This window comes from Corythoichthys intestinalis, chromosome 10 (assembly GCF_030265065.1).
Source record: "Corythoichthys intestinalis isolate RoL2023-P3 chromosome 10, ASM3026506v1, whole genome shotgun sequence".
Lineage (NCBI taxonomy): Eukaryota > Metazoa > Chordata > Actinopteri > Syngnathiformes > Syngnathidae > Corythoichthys > Corythoichthys intestinalis.
Window position 1 is genome coordinate 56950980 of NC_080404.1, and position 26114 is coordinate 56977093.

At 40.5% G+C, this 26114-nt stretch overlaps 2 protein-coding genes across 7 annotated transcripts in view; one reads left to right on the forward strand and one right to left on the reverse strand.

Annotated features, from left to right (window-relative positions):
• The window catches only part of cdh23 (cadherin-related 23), a 494731-nt gene that overhangs the window by 140515 nt on the left and 328102 nt on the right, over nucleotides 1–26114 (reverse strand). For all 6 annotated transcript variants that reach the window (XR_009064688.1, XM_057848926.1, XM_057848928.1 and 3 more), the window contains 4 exons: nucleotides 23531–23750; nucleotides 23098–23250; nucleotides 20283–20396; nucleotides 16844–16992 (listed from right to left, as the gene is read on the reverse strand). Coding sequence is in view for 5 of the 6 variants with exons in the window: in XM_057848926.1 (XP_057704909.1) it covers nucleotides 16844–16992; nucleotides 20283–20396; nucleotides 23098–23250; nucleotides 23531–23750 (636 nt within the window). In the remaining variant the exon portion in view is untranslated. The remainder of the gene's footprint in view (nucleotides 1–16843; nucleotides 16993–20282; nucleotides 20397–23097; nucleotides 23251–23530; nucleotides 23751–26114) is intronic.
• Nucleotides 2190–9573, forward strand: LOC130923312 (uncharacterized protein C10orf105-like). The gene is made up of 2 exons (XM_057848935.1): nucleotides 2190–2294; nucleotides 7829–9573. The coding sequence occupies exon 2, from the start codon at nucleotides 7841–7843 to the stop codon at nucleotides 8318–8320; it is 480 nt and encodes a 159-aa protein (XP_057704918.1). The 5' UTR covers nucleotides 2190–2294; nucleotides 7829–7840; the 3' UTR covers nucleotides 8321–9573.

Consider the following 26114-nt stretch of genomic DNA (forward strand, 5'->3'; position numbering starts at 1 on the left):
GGCGGTAGACGACCGAATGGACCTCCAGGATGCCAGGTGGCGGATGACTGAGCAGAACAGCCGGGAGGATGCCCGGGATGCCAGGCGCTGGACGACCAGACAGAACGACCGGGACCACCAGTGCAGCGCACGATGCTGTTGAGTCCGTGTTGCTCGCCGAGCAGAGACAGGTGGCGATGAGGGAAAAGTTTACCCCGCCTGTCGCGGCCACAACAGCATCATCTCTTAGTTATGTGTTAGTTATGTGTAAATAAATAGTTAGTTTGCTATCAAAAGCTAAGCTTTGCGATCAAAAGATTTCAAAAGCTATTTTCTAATGCTGATTTCTAAAGAATGGAAAAAGATATGAACTAACTTTTTTTTCCTGCTGAAAGAAGAGAGTCTTTCTTTTGATGGGTTCCATGTATATATAGCAACTAGGGCTGTCAAACGATTAAAATTTGTAATCGAGTTAATCACAGCTTAAAAATTAATTAATCGCAATTAATGGGCAATTCAAACCACCCATAAAATATGCCATATTTTTCTGTAAATTATTGTTGGAATGGAAAGATAAGACACAAGACGGATATATACATTCAACATACTCTACATAAGTACTGTATTTGTTTATTATAACAATAAATCAAAAAGATGACATTAACATTATTAACATTCTGTGAAAGCGATCCATGGATAGAAAGACTTGTAGTTCTTAAAAGATAAATGTTAGTACAGGTTATAGAAATTTTATATTAAAAGCCCTCTTAATGTTTTCGTTTTATTATTTGTAAAATTTTCCATCAAAAAATAAATCAGTAGCTCGCCATTGTTGATGTCAATAATTACACAATACTCATGGTGCTAAAACCCATAAAATCAGTCGCACTCAAGCGCCAGCAGAGAGCGAGAAAACAAAAAACACAAGTAACAAATAAACATGACACTGTGCTGTCATTTTAATCTGCTTGAGCAGGGCATGTGTGTTAAATGTGTCAAATATTTCAACTTGATTAATTAAAAAAATTCATTACCACCCGTTAACGCGATAATTTTGACAGCCCTAATAGCAATAAAACAGAATTTTCTGTGGGCCTTGCCAATATCCAGGAAAACGGCCGGGAGCGAAGGGGGTTGCACCGGGAGTGAATAGGTTAAAATATGACTACCTATAAATGTTTGTGTTGTTTTAGTTAAAGCAGATACTGTTTTTTTATCTGTGTGATTTTGACAAAGATCAGATCACATTTGATGGTGATTTTATGCAGAAATGTGAGAAATTCCAAAAGTTTCAGATACTTTTTCATACCACTGTATTTCCTTATCTGACAATTTACAACCATTTATAAAAGGTTGATATCCGTCTTTTGTGTGGAGCCTCTAGCAGCCAGCATCTTGTTGCCACAACAACACAACAACCCTGCACAGCTCGGTATCAAGAAAGCACTTCTCACTCTCGGTGCGGCGGGCATACGTCCAGAAGCAGCAAGAAGCCGAGCGCAGACAGCACGGCTCCTTGGAGCATACGCTGATAAAAAGTGGAGCACGCTTGAATGGACCATGTCATGAGACTGACTTCTGAATCTCGAAATCTTGTTGGCACAGGATGAGGCCGACTTCATTGCTCACTTGTGCTCCTCTGTGGATGTGGCAAAACCCACAGCGGTGCTCACAAAGTGCATATTAAATGGCATTACGACACAGTCAAGCACATTTGCTCAGGTATGCATGTGCGCCGACACGGCCACACACACAAACACACACCACTCTTGCTCCCTCTTACTTTGTGTGTCCTTCTTTGCTCTCTCACGAGCACATCGAAGAGGGGCCCGACTTCAGTCTCATTAGCTTTATAAAGCGATGTGGAGAAGCGGGAAGAAAGAGGAGGAGAGGGGAGGGGTAGAAAACAGAAAAAAAAAAGTCTGGGGGGTCAGATTGGTGAGTGATGAATAGGGTATTACACAGTGGACTGCACCACTTAGGCCTTAAAAGGGGGTGCATAAACGCGGGAAAGTAAATTGAACAGCCAGATGTTAGAAAGGTAAAGACGCATGTTGTCAGTGAGCAAACAGTAGTTGACCACTGCGTCTCTGCATAATTTACTGTCTTTCCATAGTAAGAAACAAAAGTAAGATGTTTACTCTCTGATGCCGTTCCCCACGGTTCACCCTTACCCCTCATTGCTGCCCTCCTCCTCCCCAGTTTTTCCCCTCTTGTGTCTGGGAAAGGAACAGTTTTAGGGGGGAAAACAAGTGAGGAGCCAAGGAACAGGTCTGACCTTAGTTACAGGAGCTGGTCCAGAGAAACGTGGGGCTGTAAGTATACAAATTTCTAAAGATTGTCGAAATATACTGAAACTATATAATATCGGTATGTTACAAGAATGATTACTGATAATAATGATTACTATTAATGATTAATATTCGGACTATAAGCAGCTACTTTTCCCCCCTGCTTTTGAATTCTGTACCTTATTTGTTGATTTATTTGGGTGATAAGTAACAATTTGTTTGACAGCGGCGGCATAATTATGGCATGACACTGAAATATGCATTACCAAATGCTTTTGACAGATGTCATTAAGCGTCATCGGCAAATTGTCACTAACTCCATTTATGTCCAGCTTGGATCTTTTACATTCATTCAAAAGTGAGATAATTTGCCAGATGACACTAAATGACATGTGTTATAAGCATTCATTAATGCTCACGACAGTGTCATGTCATAATTATGATTGTCTTATGACAGTTTTATGGCTTCACTGTCAAATAAAGTGTTACCAAATACCATAAGTAGCAATTAATGAAACAACTGGAACAGTAACTGAAGAAATAAATAGCACAGAACCTGAATTTTTATTGTTATTTACATCTGGAGCGCTGCAATCCATGCTAGAAGGCAGTTGGATGAAAAGAGTTTTGACAGCAGGTGGCAGCAGGGGTGGACTGTCTCCCCCAAGGGAGCAGTGATGGCCAAATGAGGCTTCTTGAAGCAATTTGGTCTTATGACAGTATTATGATGCCACTGTCAAATAAAGTGTTTCCAAATACCATAACTAGCAATTAATGAAACAACTGCAACAGTAATTGAAGAAATAATTAGCACAGAACACAAATTTTGATTGTTAATTACATCTGTAGTGCTGCAATGCATGCTTGGGGGCATGTTGGATGACAACAGTGGTGACAGCAGGTGGCAGCAGAAGGTGGACTGTCTCCCTCAAGGGAGCAGTAATGGCCAAATGAAGCCTCTTTGCAGCCAATTGGTCCAAAGCTTCATGGTGCTTCATTTGGTCTTATGACAGGATTATGATTCCGCTGTCAAATAGCGTGGTACCAAATACCATAAATAGCAATTAATGAAACACCTGGAACAGTAACTGAAGAAATATTTAGCTCCGAACATGAATTCCGATTGTTAATTACAAATGTAGCGCTGCAATGCATGCTAGGAGGCATGTTGGACGACAACAGAGTTGACAGCAGGTGTCAGCAGCAGGTGGACTGTCTCCCCCAAGGGAGCAGTAATGGCCAGATGAAGCCTCTTTGCAGCCAATTGGTTCAAAGCTTCATGGTGGTTCATTTCGTCTTATGGCACCACTGTCAAATAAAGTGTTCCTATATACCATACCTAGCAATTAATGAAACAACTGGAACATTAACTGAAGAGATATGTAGCACGGAACATGAATTTTGATTGTTCTACATATGTAGGGCTGCACTGCATGGCAGGAGGCATGTTGGACGACAACAGTGTTGACAGCAGGTGGCAGCAGCGGTTGACTGTTTCCCCCAAGGGAGCAGTGATGGCCAAATGAAGCAGCTTGATGCAATGAAAAATTGCAGAGAATTGGTCAAAGCTTCATGGTGGTTCATTTGGTTTTATGACAGTATTATGATGCCACTGTCAAATAAAGTATTCCTAAATACGATAACTAGCAATTAATGAAACAACTGGAACAGTCTCTGAAGAAATATTTAGCACAGAAAATGAATATTTATTGTTATTTACTACATATGTCTTGTACAGTAGGCGGCGGTATGCACCTGATGGTTTCTTGTAATCCGCCATTAAGATAAATTCTGGATTTTTTTTAGTTTGTTAAGCCAAGCCCTGTATCTGTAATTTTATTTAAGTAAAAAAAAAATCATTACTTCACCCACTACTGGTGATCAATGATAACGTCTTCATCTGTTTTCGTTTGCCTTCTTTTTCCCCTAATGTCGGTTGTTATGTAGGCGCATAACATCTATCGCCCTCTGGATTTGAGGAGGACTAACTGACATAGATTATTATTTATTTATTTTTAACTCAAACGTATTTGCTGTCGGACTGCGTGGACTCAGTGATGCCCGTACAGTCACCATCCAAATACCGTGACACTCTTAATAAATAATTACAAATACGGGTGGTCCCTGTGTTATGAATAAGTTCCGTTCTTATGCCAAAGTCAAATTGCCCATGCTGTGCAGAGTATAGCCTAAATAATTGTAAATTGTTGTCATAACATATATTAGGGTTGTTCCGATCATGTTTTTTTGCTCCCGATCCGATCCCGATCATTTTAGTTTGAGTATCTGCCGATCCCGATATTTCCCGGTCCGATTGCTTTTTTTTTTACTCCCGATTCAATTCCGATCATTCCCGATAATTTTTCCCGATCATATACATTTTGGCAATGCATTAAGAAAAAAATGAATAAAACTCGGACGAATATATACATTCAACATACAGTACATAAGTACTGTATTTGTTTATTATGACAATAAATCCTCAAGATGGCATTTACATTATTAACATTCTTTCTGTGAGAGGATAGAAAGACTTGTAATTCTTAAAGGATAAATGTGACTTTGTATATTGTGACTAAATATTGCCATCTAGTGTATTTGTTGAGCTTTCAGTAAATGATATTACAGCCATTTAACTTCTGCCCAAATGCATGATGGAAGTGCAACCATGACTGTGCGTAGGGCTACAAACTGATCTTCTCTGCGTTGGGAAACAACATAGGGTGTTAAGAAAATGATCAATTACTGCCTGTCTTCCCCACATTCCCACGTTATATTTAATTGCTGAGAGAGGTATTGTAAGGCTTTAGCCACATAAAAAATGGCTCCAAAGGCTGTCGAAATTCTCTCTACTCATTATACGCAGCCTTTTAGCGCTATCTATAGGTAAAACGGCGTTTTTATAGATTGAACGCGAAAATGCGTGAGTGGGTCATGCAACTCATTCGTTAATTATTAACGTGATTAATTAAAAAAAATTAATTCCCGCCGTTATCGCAATAAATTTGATAGCTCTACTTTAAGCCAAAACTACTCTGGATAAGTGTAAGACATTTTGTATGTAACGTTAAATACAATTAGAAAATGATTTAAATAAAAAACATATATATTAAAAAAAGGCATGTCCGATATATTTTTGCCGATTCCGATACTTTGAAAATGACGTGATCGGACTATCGATCGGGACATCTTTAATTTTCTACCATGGATATTATCTGAAATTGAGACTTGTAAGTCCCACAGCATGGCAAGTGGGCATTTGCGTGTTGTTTTCAGCACCATTTTCTGCGTATGTTCCGGGACCTGTGCCCGTCTCATCATCCCTGCGCTGTCTTTGTACTTTGCGTTCCGACTGTTTGACTTATTGCATATCGCGACAGGCTTAGTGTCACGTCAATATATTATGAAGTCTATGAGTCGTAGTGTACGTCGTAACGTGGGGACTACCTGTATAAAGATTGGGACATGTCACAGATTGCCTACTTGGTCTAAAGTATAAACAAGAGTTACAGCAAATAAAAAATACGCCAACAACTTTGTACGTTTGCGTGTCCCCATTAAAAGTATTGCGCGCGTTTAAGTCACAGACTAATGAAGGGACTCCTTCACAAGCCTTTTGCTCCAATGACCTGCCTCGCAACTATCCTGGCATTTAGTCATGAAAATAATTTCACATCCCAGTGTGTTTCCGTGAAACCGATAAGCTACGCTTTGTCTCCGCTGCATTAAGAACGATGACATTTACAAATGTTACCGTGCTGAAGATGGGGGCGCGGAGAAAGAAAGAGGGCTAATTGGAGACCTGGGTAGAAGAGGTGGGCGCCGTGCATTTTACAAGGGCCTTTTTAATAAACCAATTTGTTTTGCACTGAGGAAAATCCTGTCAAGCGCTGGCTGTCTAACCTTGATTTAATAGCCACCTAATTGCTCCAAATGTCAAATACTTGCCAAATATGCACAACTATGCACTGTTTAATCATGTATTTGTGCATGTGTGTGAATACGAGTGCTGCAACGATTAATCGATTAACTCGAGTATTCGATTAGAAAAAAATATTCGAATTAAATTTTGTTGCCTCGAGTACTTGTTTAATTAAAGTGGCGTTGTAATGGTTTATTTTGAAAGTGTTTGCATTTAGATTTATTGATTAGGGTGGATACACTGCCCTCTGGTCTGCCTCTTTTCACATGGCTGAATCCAACTGCTCCCTGTTAAGACCAACGTAAGCTTTTTTTAAAAAAGTTTTTGTTTGAGCTGTTTTTTAATGCATTCATAATTTAGTTTATAGGTATATTTAGCCTTTTTTGTGGGAACATGTGTCTTAACCATTTTTAAGAGCATTGTAAAAAAAAAACACGCAAAAAGGCATTTTATAGCATTTAAGCTAGTGGACTTTTTCTATGTAAGTTTGCCAATTGTTCGTTTATTTTACATAGATCCTCATTTTTTAAAATATACTTATACCGTTTGAGGCTCAGCTCAATCATTTTTCATTTTTCATGTTCCTTAACCGATTACTCGATTATTCGAACTAACTAGTCCATCGATTAATCGGCTACTCCAATATTCGATAGCTGCAGCCCTAGTGAATACCCTAATTTTCGGACTGTAAGCCGCTACTTTTTTCCGTCATTTTGAATCCTGCGGGTTATAGTCCAGTGCGGCTTATTTGTTGATTTATTTGACTTAATGGGTAACACTTTATTTGACAGCGACATCATAAGACTGTCATAAGAACATCATAATGATGACATGACACTGTCATGGGCATTACTGAATGCTTATGACAGATGTCAATTTGTGTCATGTGGCATATTATTTCACTAACTCCATTTATGTCCTGTTCAGATCTTTTACGGCCATTCAAAAGTGAGATAATTTGCTGGATGACACTAACTGACCTCTATTATAAGCATTCATTAATGCTTATGACACTGTCATGTAATAATTATGACTGTTATATGACAGTATTATGGCACCACTCTTCAAGAAAATGTTACCAAATACCATAACTAGCAATTAATGAAACAACTGGAACAGTAACTGAAGAAATAATTAGCACAGAACATGATTGTTATTTACATCTGTAGCGCCGCACTGCATGCTAGGAGGAATGTTGGATGACAACAGTGTTGAAAGCAGGTGGCAGCAGAGGTTGACGTTCTCCTCCAAGGGAGCAGTGATGGCCAAATGAAGCTTTTAGAAACAATAAGGCTTTGCACCCAATTGGTTCAAATCTTAATGGTGGTTCATTTGGTCTCATGACAGTCTTATGATGCCATTGTCAAATGAAGTGTTACCAGTTAATATCTTTTGGTGTAAATATCCCATAATACAATGAGGACAACTGCGGCTTATAGACCAGTGCGGCTTATCTATGAACAAATGCCGTTTTCATGTCAAACTTGGTGGGTGGCGGCTTATAGTCAGGTGCACCTTATAATCCAGAAATTACGGTAGTAGGAAAGTCCTCAATTGTATAATCACAATCAAATCAAAACATGCTCCTAAATGAACAAAGAAGCTGATAATCTCATGTTTTTTCTTTTCAAACCAGGCTAACAGCAAGATGAACACCAGTCATCTGGGAACCAACTTGACCATCCCCTCCACCACGGACGACATTGTGCTCAATGTGTCAACCGCCGCAACGGCCCCCACCACTCCCTCCTATTCTTTAGACACCCATGACCCAGAATTCACCATTATGGTAGTGATTGGCTTATCAGTGCTGCTGGCAGGGTTGGCAATCTTCCTGGCATTTTGTCGCCGCTCCGAACAAGACGAGGGTTGCGAGGCGAGCTGTGGAGAGACTCTGAAACACGGGAGAAGCCAGTCGAGTGAACCGCAGCTAAAAGTGTGGAAGAGGCTGGGCTCTTACCGGCGCTCGTACAATCTATCTTTTAGAAGACCACCTCATCGCAGGCCACACCAGCATAGGAACGCACGCGCTTCCGATTCTCCGGGCACAAGGACTGCGCAGCCGGGGGTCAGCACGGAGCCCCACCTTACTATGCCTTGCCTGTGTGACTATGTTACTGAGATTTAGCTGGACAATAAACCAAGGACTGACAGCGAAACTTAAACTGCAAGACATGAGAAAACTACCAAGGCGAGTTTTGCTTTCCAAGGTCGTCCCCGGGTTACGACGTACTCGACTTATGTGATTTTCACTTTACGACGTCGGAGTCTCGTCCGCCATTTTTTCTCCAGTAGGTTTTTTTTTTTTTTTTTTTTTAAATCTCATGAACAGTACCTTATTGTGCCTCACAGTGTCTTGTTTTTATTTTACTTTATTAATATGACATGTTCTGTCCTCACTAAATGTGAAAATTTTCAGCTTTACAGACATCAACAAGGCAATTTTGCTTTTTGAGGCTTTTTAGTTCCTTCACTTTTGACAATTTTTAAAGCTGTAACGCAAATATGTACACTTATGTTCAAAATGACAAGCATTTTAACAATGAAACACTTGACAGAAAAAAAAAAAATGCTGTTCAAACTAGAGCTGAAACGAATACTCGAGCAACTCGAGTTTAAAAACCGATCCGAGTAATTTTATTCACCTCGAGTATTCGTTTATTTTGACAGCTCTAGCCATCACGTTTTGCTCGGACTACTTTTAATGCGGGACAACGCGCTGATGTTACGTGCGTAGAGGACGAAGCAAAAAAACAACAACAACAAAACTTACTGCAGCAGACAGCCGCTACACACGACGCCGACGTTGCTAAATACTTGCCCGCACAATGCTAGTTGGTAGCAGGTAGCGTCTGATGCGTCTCATAGAGATCACATGTATGTTGAACTAGATGCGAAATGACAGACTCGGCCGCGTCTGGGCAGCGTTAGTAAACCGCCGCCATCTTAAAGGAGTAGAGCGCTAAGCGCTAATAAAGAGCGCTAAGCGCTAATAAATAGGATTAACGTTACTGTCACAAGCACACGTAACGTTAGCCCTGCGGAGGGCTAGGTTTCTATTAATTATGACCACTGTCGATGCGTGGCTAACGTGTCTTACATACAGGCTTTAACATAGCGTTGTGGAGTGATGAGGGTGTAAAATAAAAATTCAATAATGCTAACTGTCAATTTTAGCTCAGTAGTCATTGCTGGATAAAACACCAAGTAGCACTGGTCCCTAATGTGCTCCAATACAGCCTGTATCATACATTTATTTTGAACACTGCAAAAACTCAAAATCCTATCAGGACTTACAGTTTAGACTAACTTAAAACTTAACTAGAACTTAAAAATGGCTTGACACAAATAGAAACTCAATTGAAACACGTAGGAAAAAAATCCCAACTTTTAAGTGGTGTGTTATCAAGCGTAACGGCATTTTTTGGTAAGATATATATATATATTTTTTAACAAGATCTAAAAGTTTTTTGAGTGAAAGCAGTGAATTAGTCTTTTTTTTTATTCTAGTTACATCTGAGATGCAATTGTTGGCTGTTTTCAACAATATACATAAAAAATAAAGACATGGATTGACTGAAAATGGTTCTAGATGAAATGTCTTGTTTTCTCATGTATATTTATAATTGCTCTTCACCTAAAAATATATTTGTTTTATCCGATTACTCGATTAATCGATAGAATTTTCAGTCGATTACTCGATTACTAAAATATTCGATAGCTGCAGCCCTAGTTCAAACATCCGTCTAGTCTGATCAATATGTAAATTTAGTAGGGGTGTCAAACGATTAAAATTTTTAATCGAGTTAATTACAGCTTAAAAATTAATTAATCGTAATTAATCGCAATTAATCGCAATGAAAACCATCTATAAAATATGCCATATTTTTCTGTAAATTAATGTTGGAATGGAAAGATAAGACACAAGATGGATATATACATTCAACATACTGTCAGGGACGCAGGCAGGCAGGCAGGTTGTGTGGACCCAATTGCAGGGAAACCAAAAAGCGGCAAGGCAGGTGACGGTGAACTCAAAAAACGTTTTAATGATATCTAACAAAAACAGGAAGTACAACCAAAAGCACTGGGGATCAAAAGGGCAAGATTCAAACAAAACTTACTTAAATCGGAGGGACTGATACACGAGGGCTTGGACAGGGCTTGACTCAGACACCGACACAGACATTGACGAGCACATGGGCATTGACAATGACGCAACAAGGAATGAAAAGAAACTGGGAGCTTATATACACACACGCAGACAAGGGGTAACGAGACAACGAGGAACAGGTGAGCACAGGAGGATGCAAGTTCAGAGATAAACTAGGAGAAGGCAGGTGAAACAGGTGAAATTAATAGGCAATCACGGGGACCAGTGTTAATCTTACTGAAAAAAAGTAATTAATTATAGTTACAAATTACTTCTCCCAAAAAGTAATTGCGTTAGTAACTCAATTACCTGAATGTAAGAGTAATTAGTTACTTGGCAAAGTAATTGGTGATAATCACTTTTTTTTCCCCCTCAAAAAAGAAAAAAAAAAAAAAAAAACATTGGCCACACTATGTGAAGTTTTTTGTGAAGGTTTTTGGTACAATTGGCCCGAGCCCAATTCTTTACCCTAATTTACCCTTTACCCTGAATCAACTGTTAAAAGTTGTTAAAATTGCTCCCATTATTGCATTAGTTCCCTTCTCTCTACTTTCGACATATGAAAATTTTAAAACTGTTTCATCATTTAAAGATAGATTCAAGTCAAGATTTTGCCCATTTAGAAGTATTTTACATAAAAAGTTACTTAGGTTCGCTAGGAAGGTTCTCTACAACAGAGCCGTCCTAAAAAGTCTACTGCTTTAAGATGGCGGCTGTCTACTAACTCATTTAGTGCCATCTCTGTCATTTTGCATCTAGTTATATCTATGTACAGTACATGTGATATCTACCATGTCTACCATATCTACCATAACATGCGGGCATAGTTTGTACTAGCTCTCGGCTACAACATGTATTATTGGAGCTACCTAGCATCGCGTTTGCTCGGCGTCACAACTTTCTTGCCTCCTCCCTACTCCTGCTCTGCTCTGTCGTCTCGGTGAGTCCGTCTCCCTCAGACTTTTCGACCAATATAGTAACGCATGCCTTTCCGTCCTCAGTAACGGTAACGGCGTTGCCAAGATGAGAAAAGTAATCAATTAGATTACCCACTACTGAAAAAAATAACGCCGTTAGTAACGCCGTTATATTGTAATGCCGTTATTAACAACACTGACGGGGACACGCTAGGAGGAAACCAACACAAAACCTAACACATACGGTACATAAGTACTGTATTTATTTATTATAACAATAATTCAACAAGATGGCATTACCATTATTAACATTCTGTTAAAGCGATCCATGGATAGAAAGACTTGTAGTTATTAAAAGATAAATGTTAGTACAAGTTATAGAAATTTTACATTAAAACCCCTCTAAATGTTTTCGTTTGAATAAAATTTGTAAAATTTTCAATCCAAAAATAAACTACTAGCCCGCCATTGTTGATGTCAATAATTACTTACACAATGCTCATGGGTGCTGAAGCCTATAAAATCAGTCGCACCCAAGCGCCAGCAGAGGGCGACAAAACTCCGAAAAACACAACAAGTTCACATTTCACTGTGCTGTCATTTTAATCTGTTTGAGCGGGGTATTTGTGCCTTAATTGCGTTAATTAAATAAAGGCGAGCTGTGGAGAGACTCTCAAACACAGGAGAAGCCAGACGAGTGAACCGCAGCTTAAAGTGTGGAAGAGGCTGGGCTCTTACCGGCGCTCGTACAATCTATCTTTTAGAAGACCACCTCAACGCAGGCCACACCAACATAGGAACAAGCGCGCTTCCGATTCTCCGGGCACAAGGACTGCGCAGCCGGGGGTCAGCACGGAGCCCCACCTTACTATGCATTGCCTGTATGACTAGGTTACTGAGATTTAGCTGGACAAGAAGCCAAGGACTGACAGTGTAAGTCAAATTGCAAGACAGGAGAAAACTACCAAGGCGAGTTTTGCTTTCCAAATGTACAGGTAGTCCCCATGTTACGACATACTGAACTTACGTGATTTCGACGTTCGCCATTTTGTCTCCTCTCCTTTTTTTAGTCCCATAAAGAGTACCTTATTGTACCTCACAGTATCTTTGATGATTTTACTTTATTAATATGACGTGTTCTGTCCTCACTAAACGTGAAATTGTTCAGCTTTACAGACAACAAACAATCAATTGTGCTTTTTGAGGCTTTTTAGTTCCTTCACTTTTGACAATTTGTAAAGCTGTAAAACACTTATGTTCAAAATGACACACATTTTAACAATAAACCACTTGAAACCATAGGCGGAGTTTGTTGGACTGTTGGTCAAAAGTATTGGCACCCCTGCAATTTTTCAGATAATGCTCAATTTCTCCCAAAAAATGATTACAATTATAAATGCTTTAGTAGTAATATCTTCATTCATTTTGCTTGCAATGAAAAAGCACATAATAGAATGAGGAAAAAAAAAATTAAATCATTATCATTTCACACAAAACTCCTGAAATGGGCCGGACAAAAGTATTGGCACCCTTTGGAAAAATCATGTGATGCTTCTCTAATTTGTGTAATTAACAGCACCTGTTACTTACCTGTGGCACATAACTAAATCACACTTGCAGCCAGTTAAAATGGATTAACGTTGACTCAACCTCTGTCCCGTGTCCTTGTGTGTACCAAATTGAGAATGGAAAAAAGAAAGACAACCAAAGAACTGTCTGAGGACTTGAGAAGCAAAACTGTGAGGAAGCATGGGCAATCTCAAGGCTAACAGTCCATCTCCAAGGACCTGAATGTTCCCGTGTCTACCGTGTGCAGTGTCCTCAATAAGTGTAAAGCCCACAGCACTGTAGCTAACCTCCCTAGATGTGAACGGAAAAGAAAAATTGACGAGATTTCAACGAAAGATTGTGCGGATAGTGGATAAAGAACCTTGACTAACATCCAAACAAGTTCAAGCTGTCCCGCAGTCCGAGGGTACAACAGTGTCAACCTGTACTATCTGTCGGCGTCTGAATGAAGAGGGACTTTATAGTAGGATACCCAGGAATACCCCAATTCTGACACAGAGACATAAAAAAAAAAAAAAAACAGGCTGGATTTTGCCAAAACCTACCTGAGAAAGCCAGAAACATTTAGGAAGAATGTTCTCTGGTCAGATGAGACAAAAATAGAGCTTTTTGGGAAAAGGCATCATATAGAATTTACAGGGAAAAACAAGCTGTTACGTCCCACGGACGGCTCGCTAAGGGCGTAACATAAAACGAGCCACACAAATATACAAGTGGACACAAATTTATTTACACAACAATCAAACTCGCAATGAATATGTACAAAATGTGGATGAAGCGCGGCTTCAGGGTAAGCCCAGGCCAAAACAACAAACAAAAGGAATCTAAACTTAAACCCCACCTGCTAACTAAACCCTGATCATGAAAAAGAAAGAAAAGACAGCCACTAACCTAGCTTCCTACGCTAAACAAAACAGGAGAAAATGGGTTGAACAGAAATGGCGACTTACCCCTTCTTGCTTCAGTGCTCTTACAGTATATACAGTGGTGAATAAAAACGATACAATAACGAATAAACACAAAAGACCTCACCGAAAACGCGGGAGTGTATGAAACTAGCGATCAAATGCAAACGAGAGTGAATGGCGAGCAAACAGCTGGAGAGGAGGACCGCAGCACAATGCTGTTAAATGCGACCTCCCAGAGCGTTGACAGTGGCAGGTTTTTGAAGCTTGGCGCCTATTTTCGTGGCCAATCTGCGGCAGCGACGTCGTCGGTCCGTCCTGCGTCGTTCAGCTGTCATCACAGTGGGAGGGGAAGCAGCCAGCTGGTGGAGGAGACGATCAGCTGACTGGAAGAATCTAAAATTAACTATTAAACGGCCAGGGCCGTCACACAAGCCCTTCAAAGAAAAGAACACAGTCCCCACAGTCAAATATGGTGGGGGTTCCCTAATTTTTTGCAGTTGCTTTGCTACCTCTGGCACTGGACTGCTTGACCGTGTGCATGGCATGATGAAGTCTGAAGACTACCAACAAATTTTGCAGCATAATGTAGGGCCCAGTGTGAGAAAGCTGTCTCCCTCAGAGGTCCTGGGTCTTCCAGCAGGACAATGACCCAAAACACACTTCAAAAAGCACTAGAAAATGCTTTGAGAGAAAGCACTGGAGACTTCTAAAGTGAATGAGTCCAGACCTGAATCCCATAGAACACCTGTTGAGAGATCTGAAAACCCCTCAAATCTAAGAGACCTGGAGCAGTTGGCCAAAGAAGAATGGTCTAACATTCCAGCAGAGCATTGTTAGAAACTCATTGATGAATACCGGAAGCGGTTGGTTCCCAGTCATTTTGTCTAAAGGTTGTGCTACCAAGTATTTGGCTGAGTGTGCCACTACTTTTGCCCGACTCATTTATGGAGTTTTGTGTAAAATTTTAATGATTTTTGAAAAAAACATTTTTTACCCATTGTCTTTTGTGTTTTTCATTGCAAGCAAAATAAATGAGATATTACTACCAAAGCATTTGTAATTGCAATCATTTTCTGGGAGAAATTGAGCATTATCTGACAGAATTGCAGGGGTGCAAATACTTTTGGACAGCAGTGTAGCAAATCACTCACACGTAACTCCAAACTGTCGCTGTAAACGTAATTGCAAATGCATATACAAACATATTAGCTGAAACAACTTATAGCCTTATGTTGGCCAAACCAGAGCGCAGCTATCCTTGATCCATAAACTCTGAGTCTGCCTCTTAGTCATACAAGGCGACAGTCCAGCAAGACCCAACGCTGCCACCAGATGGCAGTGTATCTTCCATCAATTAAAAAATACAATACAGGTAGTCGCCAGGTTACGAAGGACCTGACTTACAAGATTTTGGCTTTACGTCGCCTGCGTCTCGCCAAACGCATGTACAGACAGGCCCGCCCAACCGCACATACGCACACACTGAGCAGCTGAGTGACAGACAGCCTGCGCACACATTTGTTGCTTGTGAAGCATCCAGACACGACGGCTGTATATAACCCATTTTGTATTGTTTATTGTGCGTTTTCAAAAGTGGTTGAATATTTGGGGGGAGTTTATGCAATTGTTTTTGATGATGTACAGACGCTAACTGATACAAGCTAATCGTTTGTTATTGCTGTATCCGCAGCTACTTGTAAACGTAAATTTGAATTGCTGTTATTGAGACTGATTTAATTTCATTTTATTTTAGTTTTATTCTGCAAGTGTTGATGTCATGAGCAGCTGAATCAAGTCAGCAAACCACACAGACGTCTGACATGTTATTTTGGAGCTTAGCTCGCCGTCTAGCGAGGAGTTAGCTCCAAGGTCTCAGTGAGGACAGTACAAAGAAGTATAATACATGTTTTTGGATAGTTATTTTGTGATTTGGAGGGGCTACTCCCAAATTTGCAGTGTATTATTACAATTTACTTAATTCACATCTGATTTGCTCAATTTTACGGAGCCCCGCGGGTGCCAGGGTAGAAAAAATAAAATCTGGGTACAGATTACTAAACTGAACCCACAGTTTAGCAATCTGTTCCCACAGATTAGCAATCTGTACCCACAGTTTAGCAATCTGTACCCACAGATTACTAAACTGTACCCACAGTTTACTAATCTAACCCTATGACCCAGTAACTGTAGTCACCAATGTTTGGCGGGGACTCCAAACGCCGAGGGACCGAGCGAGCAAGCACCTGCACCTTTTGCCCTCGGCGAACAAAGGGGTTTTAAAAGGTAACTATTGCACATTTTCTTTGGTAGCCGTCTACATTTTCAGGTGTCATCAATCAATATAGCATGTTGTGTGTTAGTAGCCGCTAATGCGGCTACTAAAAATAGCTAATTGACAAATGAACACTACTTGAATTAAGCACGCACGGACACGACAGCAGCACAGAAAATATGCAAACACAACATGCCATATTGATTGATGACACCTGAAAACGCCTACCAAAGAAAACGTGCAATAGTTACCTTTTAAAACCCCTTTGTTTGCCGAGGGCAAATGGTGCAGATGGTTGCTCGGTCGGTCCCTCGGCGTTTGGACTCTGAGTCCCCGCCAAACATTGGTGACTACTGTTTCCGGGTCATTGCTAAACTGTGGGTACAGCTTCGTAAACTGTGGGCACAGTTTAGTAATCTGTGGGTACAGTTTAGTAATCTGTGGGTACAGTTTTGTAAACTGTGGGTACAGTTTAGCAATCTGTGGGTACAGATTAGTAAACTGTGGGTACAGATTAGTAATCTGTGGGTACAGTTTACTAATCTGTGGGTACAGATTGCTAAACTGTGGGTACAGTTTAGTAAACTGTGGGTACAGATTAGCTATGATTTCTTATTTTTTCTATCCTGGCACCCGGGTGGCTCCGTACAATTTAACAATTAATCATCATTTAAATATAAAAATGCTGCAAGCTTATTTCTGATCTGTGAGGAAGCTGATTTTCCTCTGCAGCTTCCAGCCCAATGATATTTTTTTTTTCTTCGTGTGATTGTTACATCAAAAAATAAATTTAATTTTCCCACATCTGACTACGGATGGTGTAGTGTTTCACCTGGAGGATGCTGGCTCCCTTGGGCACAGTCTCCAGTACACTGGTCTCATAGCTATTTTGAAGGAAGATGGGTCTGTTGTCATTAACATCCTGAACTTCAACAAACACAGTGGCTGTGCCTGTCCTTCTGCTGCCTGCTGGACCATTGTCTGTAAATACAGACAGAAACATTTAAGAAACAGTCTACATTTGGTAGTAATGCACACATCACGCAGAATTTTCAATGAAGTTACTGTCACGACGTGGGGGCAAGGTGGACCCAAATGCAGGGAAAACAAAAGGCAAGGCAAGGTGTCTGGGAACTCAAAAATGCTTCAATAATAGTTTGCAAAAATACAAAGTTCAAACGAAAGGTATCAAAACTTACTTGGTAGAGAAATCTGACCACAAGGGCTTGGACGTACAAATAAACAATGAGGCAACAAGAACAAACGGCACATGGGGTAACAAGACAATGAACAGGTGGGTGATAAAAGAGACAACGGATTGGTGGATACACAAGGAGCAGGTACAACAGGTGAAATCAATGGGTGGACAAGACACACTAGGGCACAGAACCAAGTCAAACCATGACAGTTGAGTCCAATGTAAAGACAGACAGACTAAAATCATTTTCCAATTCTTTTGAGCAAATTTAAATACACTTTAACCCTTTGATGCCTGATTTAACATTTACATTCAGTGCTATTGACAATGCAATCGTGTGGCGTCCAATCATTCAGCTTGGCATCGGAATGAGTTTTTCCAGGAGAAGACGTTCAGTCTAATTGAAGTGGGAAGGTGGAAACAAGGCGACATTCACTGCTAGTACTCCCACATCAAATATATTGGACATCTAGGACTGTAAGTGGCACCCAAAGAGTTAACAAATATACATAAAGCATCAGATGTATGTAACGGGTACACAGAAAGTGTATCCGTTGTAGCACGTGGAAACCTCCCCGCCGATTCCTTCATGTAAGGTCGCTAACGGCTGTGCCGTTGGCTCGAGCTTTATTGGCGCAGTGGTTACCGAACTTGCCTGCCGACTAGAATTCGTCGCGGCGCGCGGGTTCGCGTCCCAGCCTAGTCAGAGGTGGGAGCGGAACGCGGGGCGGCACAGAACAGGCTCGGGTTACAAATGGGGGCTCGTCCGGGATCGGCAGCGAAGGTTTCGGGGGGAGAGTGTAACGGGTACACAGAAAGTGTATCCGTTGTAGCACGTGGAAACCTCCCCGCCGATTCCTTCATGTAAGGTCGCTAACGGCTGCGCCGTTGGCTCGAGCTTTATTGGCGCAGTGGTTACCGAGCTTGCCTGCCGACTAGAATCGTCGCGGCGCGCGGGTTCGCGTCCCAGCCTAGTCAGAGGTGGGAGCGGACCGCGGGGCGGCACAGAACAGACTCGGGTTACAAATGGGGGCTCGTCCGGGATCGGCAGCGAAGGTTTCGGGGGGAGAGTGTAACGGGTATACAGAAAGTGTATCCGTTGTAGCACGTGGAAACCTCCCCACCGATTCCTTCATGTAAGGTCGCTAACGGCTGCGCCGTTGGCTCGAGCTTTATTGGCGCAGTGGTTACCGAACTTGCCTGCCGACTAGAATTCGTCGCGGCGCGCGGGTTCGCGTCCCAGCCTAGTCAGAGGTGGGAGCGGAACGCGGGGCGGCACAGAACAGACTCGGGTTACAAATGGGGGCTCGTCCGGGATCGGCAGCGAAGGTTTCGGGGGGAGAGTGTAACGGGTACACAGAAAGTGTATCCGTTGTAGCACGTGGAAACCTCCCCGCCGATTCCTTCATGTAAGGTCGCCAACGGCTGGCTCGAGCTTTATTGGCGCAGTGGTTACCGAGCTTGCCTGCCGACTAGAATTGTCGCGGCGCGCGGGTTCGCGTCCCAGCCTAGTCAGAGGTGGGAGCGGAACGCGGGGCGGCACAGAACAGACTCGGGTTACAAATGGGGGCTCGTCCGGGATCGGCAGCGAAGGTTTCGGGGGGAGAGTGTAACGGGTACACAGAAAGTGTATCCGTTGTAGCACGTGGAAACCTCCCCGCCGATTCCTTCATGTAAGGTCGCTAACGGCTGCGCCGTTGGCTCGAGCTTTATTGGCGCAGTGGTTACCGAGCTTGCCTGCCGACTAGAATCGTCGCGGCGCGCGGGTTCGCGTCCCAGCCTAGTCAGAGGTGGGAGCGGACCGCGGGGCGGCACAGAACAGACTCGGGTTACATGTACATAAATGTAAACTGTTTAGGCATACACTTCATAATGTATTGACATGACACATTCCCCATTTACTGCATCATTCCCTCCCGAAGGGGGCCGTCCCACACGCTGCTTCATTTATCAGTCACATGCAGCGATCTACGCCCGATTTAGGTTAAAAAAGTACAAAAGCTGTACAGCTTACAAAGAGGAAGGATTGCCTCAGGAGTGATTTGTTCGAGTATTCAATGTTATTATTATATTTTTCGTACCATGCATGCATTTTGAAACGGGAGAAATTAGCCGCTGCAGCATTGGCATCATACTTCGCAATATTTACGTAAAGTAACTGCTAACTGCTCGGTGTTTTGATTTTAACCAAGAATCGAGACTGTTTTACGTCCATATCTATAAAGAATTTAGGAATTTAAGCATTTGTTCAGAAGAATTTTCATCAGAAACAGCTTTTTGTCTATATATGGCGACAGCTAATTGCCTTCCTGACTCGCATAAAAGTTCGCAATATTGACGTAAAAAAAATGCTAACTGCCAGTTTTTTTTTTTTTTTTGCTTTTAACCAAGAATCGAGACTGTTTTACATCCACATCTATAAAGAATTCAGGGATTTAAGCATATATTCACAAGAATTCACAAAAGCTCTTTGTTTACATATGGTGGCCGCTAATTTGCTCACTGACTAGCATCATAGTTCGCAATATTTGCGCAACATAAATGCTAACTGCGCAGTTTTTTTGCATTTAACCATGAATCAAGACTGTTTAACGTCAAAATATAGAAATAATTCAGGGATTTATGCATTTATTCACAAGAATTTTCAACAGAAAAAGCTTTTTGTCTGTGTTTCCACTCGGTCAGCTTTGACGGAGATAGGCCCCCTATGAATAGGCCTCACGCCAGTGTCCCGTCAATACATTATTCAATACATTATAAAGTCCCTGGTTTAGTAGCTAAACTACAAGGAGTAAATATTCAAACTGATAAACTGTGTTTTGTCTCCTAAATATTTTCTTAAGTTGATACAGTAAGTGCATTATCACGATTACATTAAACAATTCAACTGATTTATCATACTCATTATCCCCCGTGAGGCACTTCGACCCAATTTCCCAAACAGGAAACCCTCAGTCAACAAAGACAGTTTAGCAAACACTTGCAATGACTGTTGACTTTTTTTTTTTTTTGTATACAAAAAGAATCACTTTGAAGATGATAAAAAAAAAGGATAACACAAGGAGTGACTTACCTATGGCTTCTATGATCATTGTATATGCTGCCTGGGTTTCTCTGTCCAAGTTGACTACTGTCCGAACAATACCGTCTCTGAAGCCAACGCTGAATTTACCGTCTTGATTACCACCTACAAATATAAATACACATTAAGAGACTTATCAAAACACACAAGCTACTTTACCTAGGTACACTGCTGGCCAAAAGTATTGGCACCCCTGGAATTCTGTCAGATAAAGCTCAATTTCTCCCAGAAAAAGATTGCAATTACAAATGGCGGAAAACACAGACAAGACTGAAAAAGCAGTTTCTGCTCTTGCACTCCTATTTGAAAGAAACTGCTGTATTTTAAGCCAAGATATTGTTTGATAGAACAATATGTCTAAATGCTGCCAGAGCAGATTCATGGCGCATTAAGCCCCCAAACTATTTTTAATTTGCCCGTTTTACCCTGGTAACCCCCGTTTACAGATGCAGCGCAACAGTTTTTGCTTCAACTCAACCATGAAAACAAGGTAAGTAATGATATTTATTATTTAAAATGTCGATCATTTTTAGCTGAGAATCATTAATTAATGTCAAATATTTTATTTAAAGAAAATGACTTTGAAAAATTATTCACTCGCATATTTTAAACTTTTAAACAAATGACGTCACTATGAAAAAAAATGGTGTCAGTAAAAAAGTCACGGATATCTACAGTGCCCTCCACAACGCCCTTTTGCCAACAAAACAAGGCCTGGGGACTGAGATGGCCATGGGAGGAGCTTGATTTTGTGTCTGGTGAACCATTTTGGTGTAGATTTGGCCATATGTTTAGGGTCATTGTCTTGCTGAAAGACCCAGTGACGACCCATCTTCAGCTTTTGGGCAGAGGGCAACAGATTTTGATTTAAAATGTCCTGGTATTTCAAAGCATTCATGATGCCATGCACCCTAACAAGGTTCCCAGGGCCTTTGGAAGCGAAACAGCCCCACAGCATCACTGACCCACCCATATTTATAAGTATTTGTTTAATTAAAGTGGCGTTGTAATGGTTTATTTTGAAAGTGTTTGCATTCAGTTTTATTATTTGGGTGGACACACTGCCCTCTAGTCTGCCTCATTTCACATGGCTGAATCCAGCTGCTCCATGTTGAGACAAACAGAAGCCAAGATTTTGTTTGCTGTTTTTTTTATGCATTCGTAATGTAGTTATACGGATATTTAGCCGTTTTTTTGTGGGAAAATGTATCCAAACCATTTCTTAAGAGCATTGTAAAAACCAAAAAAAGTTAGCGTTGCATAGCATTTAAGATACTTTTTGTAATTTAGCTGATTATTCTTTTGTTGTTCATAGATCCTTATTTCTTTTTTTTTTTTTAATATTGTTTAAGGCTCAGCTCAGGTACTTTAATTTTTCGTGTTCCTCATCCGATTGCTCCATTATTCGAAGTAAGTAGTTCATCGATTAATCGACTACTAATATAATCAATAGCTGCAGCCCTAATCCGCAAAATTTTTCGTTGAAATCTCTCGTCAATTTTTCTCTTCCATCCACATCTAGGGAGGTTAGCCACAGTGCCGTGGGCTTTCAATTTAGGAATTTAGGAACATTCAGGTTTTTGGAGATGGACTTGTAGACTTGAGATTGCCCATGCTTCCTCACAATTTTCCTTCTGAAGTCCTCAGACAGTTCTTTGGTCTTCTTTCTTTTCTCAATGCTCAATGTGGTACACACATATGACACAGGACAGAGGTTAAGTCAACTTTAATCCATTTTAACTAGCTGCAAGTGTGATTTAGTTTTCACCACCACCTGTTATGTGCAACAGGTAAGTAACAGGTCCTGTTAATTACAAAAATTAAAGAAGCATCACATGGTTTTTCAAAGGGTGCCAATACTTTTTTCCGGCCCATTTTTGTGTAAAATGTTTTTTTCCCCCCTATTCTCTTTTGTATTTTTTCATTGCAAGCAAAATAAATAAAGCTATTACTACCAAAGCATTTGTATTTGCAATCATTTTCTGGGAGAAATTCAGCATTATCTGACAGGATTGCAGGGGTGTCAATACTTTTGGCCAGTAGCGTATGTGCTACCCTGGGCAAAAAGATTTTGGTGACACGAAGTTTTGTGGTAAATGACTTATTGTGTAGAAAATTGGGCTGTCAAACGATTAAAATTTTTAAACGAGTTAATTACAGCTTAAAAATTAATGAATCGTAATTAATCGCAATTCAAACCATCTATAAAATATGCCATATTTTTCTGTAGATTATTGTTGGAATGGAAAGATAAGACACAAGACGGATATATACATTCAACACACGGTACGTAAGTATTGTATTTGTTTATTATAACAATAAATCAACAAGATGGCATTAACATTATTAACATTCTCTTAAAGCGATCCATGGATAGAAATACTTGTAGTTCTTAAAAGATAAATGTTAGTACAAGTTATAGAAATGTTATATTAAAACCCCTCTTAATGTTTTCGTTTATTACAATTTGTAAAATTTTCAATCAAAAAATAAACTAGTAGCTCGCCATTGTTGATGTCAATAATTACACCATGCTCATGCATTGTGCTTAAACCTATAAAATCATTTGGACCCAAGCGCCAGCAGAGGGCGCCAAACATCAAAAAACAAGTAACAAGCGGACATTACACTGCTGTCATTTCAATCTGTTTGGGCGGGGCATGTGCGTTAATTGCGTCAAATATTTTAATGTGATTAATTTAAAAAATTAACGCCCGTTAACGCGATAATTTTGACAGCCCTAGTAGAAAATATTCACCACATTGATGTAAATAACCTAAAAACCTCCTCCACTGTCATTTCTAACCTGTGATGAAATAGCTAAGTTCAGCGTTGAGTCCAGCATCATCATCTGAGCAGATGAGTCGTGCTACAATGTGGTGTCGAAGGACATTCTCCTTTAGGGACACATTGTATACACGAGGGTTGAAGGTGGGCGTCTCGTCATTTACATCCAGAACTGTTATACACATAAACACAGAAATTAGTACACTGAGATATGATGTGGAAAGAAGGTAAACGCTGTTTGTATTTTTCACAAAATGTCACATTTTAGAATGATCAAGTGCCACCAGAAGGTGTTCGCATCTCTCAGAGGATTCCAAATAAATGAAACTTCAAGAGCCAAACCCCTTCTGACTGTGAAAATGTATTCATAAAATGCTTCATCGGTTTCATTTGTACGGTTTCATTTGGAAATTAAGTGAAATTCTTATTAAAAGACACATTTCGACACTCACCAGTGACGGTAAGCGTCGAAGTGGAAGTGCGAGGGAACTTTCCTGCATCGTATGCTATAATCCTCAAATGGTATTGTCCGATCTGCTCCCGATCAAGCATTTCAGATGAGGTGAGAACGCCAGTTGAAGTGTTCAGGTAAAAGTCCAAGCGAGGCATACCCATCTGCAATGCCATTGTAATTAAACCATTCTTATCCTGATCGGGGTCCTCCACTTGAACCTAAAAAAGGAAAGATCAAGAAGGCAGAGGTGCTATTGGGGTGAAGGGAATAGTATCTTTTCTGGTATTTACCGATGGACTCTTTGTATTACTCTAACACACTTAATATAATCAATCAGGGAATAGTATATTTTCTCTTATTTACTGTTTGTATTACTCTAACACACCCAATATAAAATAAACAGCACTTATACCCAGGGGTGAAAGTGGCCCAGAATGGTTCGGAACTCAGTTCCGATAAGAGATTTGGGGCCGGAACGGTGCTTTGTTCCCGAAATATGAGACTGGGATTGAACCATTCATCTCAGAACTGTGAGGGGAACATGCTAACCACTGTTTGTGTGAAACCTGTTGTGTTTTATTAGATGGGGCTTTGCAAGGCAAAGGCCCATATTGTAGAATTGCTTTCTTTCTATTTTTTTTTTTTTTTTTTGAATGGCGTTTTTGGCGCACCGCACAGCCCAAACCATTTGACCGACCATCACCAAAATGACCGGAATTTTCGCACGACGCAGGGAATTTTTCGAACAAACCACAAAAATTTGCCCGTAAATGTGATTTTTTTTTTTTAAAAGAACAAAAAAATTTCAAAACGCTACTTGTCCTACAATTTTTGACCATTTTACATAATTTACACATTAAAAATTCCGGGACGGTATGGGGCATAAATGTTGTATACAGAATTTGGCAAAAATGTATAGTTCCCCCAAATTTCACCAAAAATTCTCCCATTCATTTCTAATGGGATGCCATTGACAGCCATCTACGTCCAAATTTCCCATTCATATTCAATGGCAAGAAAACCGGTTCTTGTTCTTACCATTACAGTCCCTTGACATTCTGTGACCTGATATCACCAGGACGTGTCCCCTTGGTTGGCGCAACAGCAAATAATTGAGAAGCACTGCATTACCGTAATGCACAGGAGGCCTGACCGCTGTAGTTTTGCAGGTTAGCAAGTTCATACAGTTTTACGTTATGCTAACTCTGATGCAGGTCGGACTTTCCGTAGCAAAATTTGTAGTGTTTCTTCCACCTCCACAAAATTGATGTCTTTTTACATTACATTACCGAAAAAAACATTCAAAGGGCGGCGGAGGAGGCACAGCCCCTCATTGTGGCAGAAAAATGTCATTGCATGTATTTGATTTTCCTTTATAGGAATTTAAAATTAAGACTTTACCGGTAAAATGTTGTCTATACAAGTTGTAAAGCAACAACACAACAACAAAAATGACTGAAATGAAAAAAAAAAAAAATTTTTTTAGGGGGGTCAAGTCATCAGCCAATAAACATTGCAATTGGGGAAGGGGGGGGCGGCACATTCTGCAAGTGAAAATAGATAAATGTAAACTAATGAAAACTCACTTAATAATGGTAGGATCTATTGTATTCTTACAACAAAGGCAATATACGTGCAGTACATAACGCTATTAATGATCTAAACGAGGGACGGCTAGCTTGACTTCGTTGTTCCTTGTGGAGTCTGGCCTGACCGCTGTAGTTTTGCAAATTAGCAAGTTCATACAGTTTTATGTTATGCTAACTCTGATGCCGGTCGGATTTTCTGTAGCAAAATTAGTGGTGTTTACCCGACCTCCACAACATTGACGTCCTTTTACATTATGTTACAGAAAAAAACTTCAAAGGGGGGTGGAGGAGGCGGCATCATAGGCGGAGATTAAGGGGTGGGTGGGGGGTTTGGGTACAGCCCACCTTGGTGGCTGAAAAATGTCATTGCATGTAATTGACTTTCCTTTATATGAATTTAAAATTAAGACTTTGTCGGTAAAATTTGGTTTATAAAGTCATAATAAATTTATGTATTTATAAAGCAACAAAACAACAAAAATAAATGAAATGAACAAAAAATCTTTTTTGGGGGGGGTCAAGTCATCAGCCAATAAAACATTGCATTTGGGGGGGGGTGGACTGGCACATTCAGCAAGTGAAAAGGGATAAATGTAAGTCTGAACATAATGTAACGAATTTACTTTATCATGGTAGGGTCTATTCTATCCTTACAACATACGGGAAGACAATATACGTACATAACGCAAATAATGATCTAAACGAGGGACGGCTAGCTTGACTTCATTGTTCCTTGTGGAGTCTGGCCTGATCGCTGTAGTTTTGCAGGTTAGCAAGTAACATACAGTTTTATGTTATGCTAACTCTGGTGCAGATCGGACTTTCTGTGGCAAAATTAGCGGCAACAGCCACACAGACAAGCGGGGAAGCCCACCTTGGTGGCTGAAAAATATCATTGCTATAAAAGTCGTAAAGCAACAAAACAACAAAAATGAATGAAATGAATAGATTTCCAGAAAACACAGAATGGGATGGTAAAATTCCTGTGCGGGC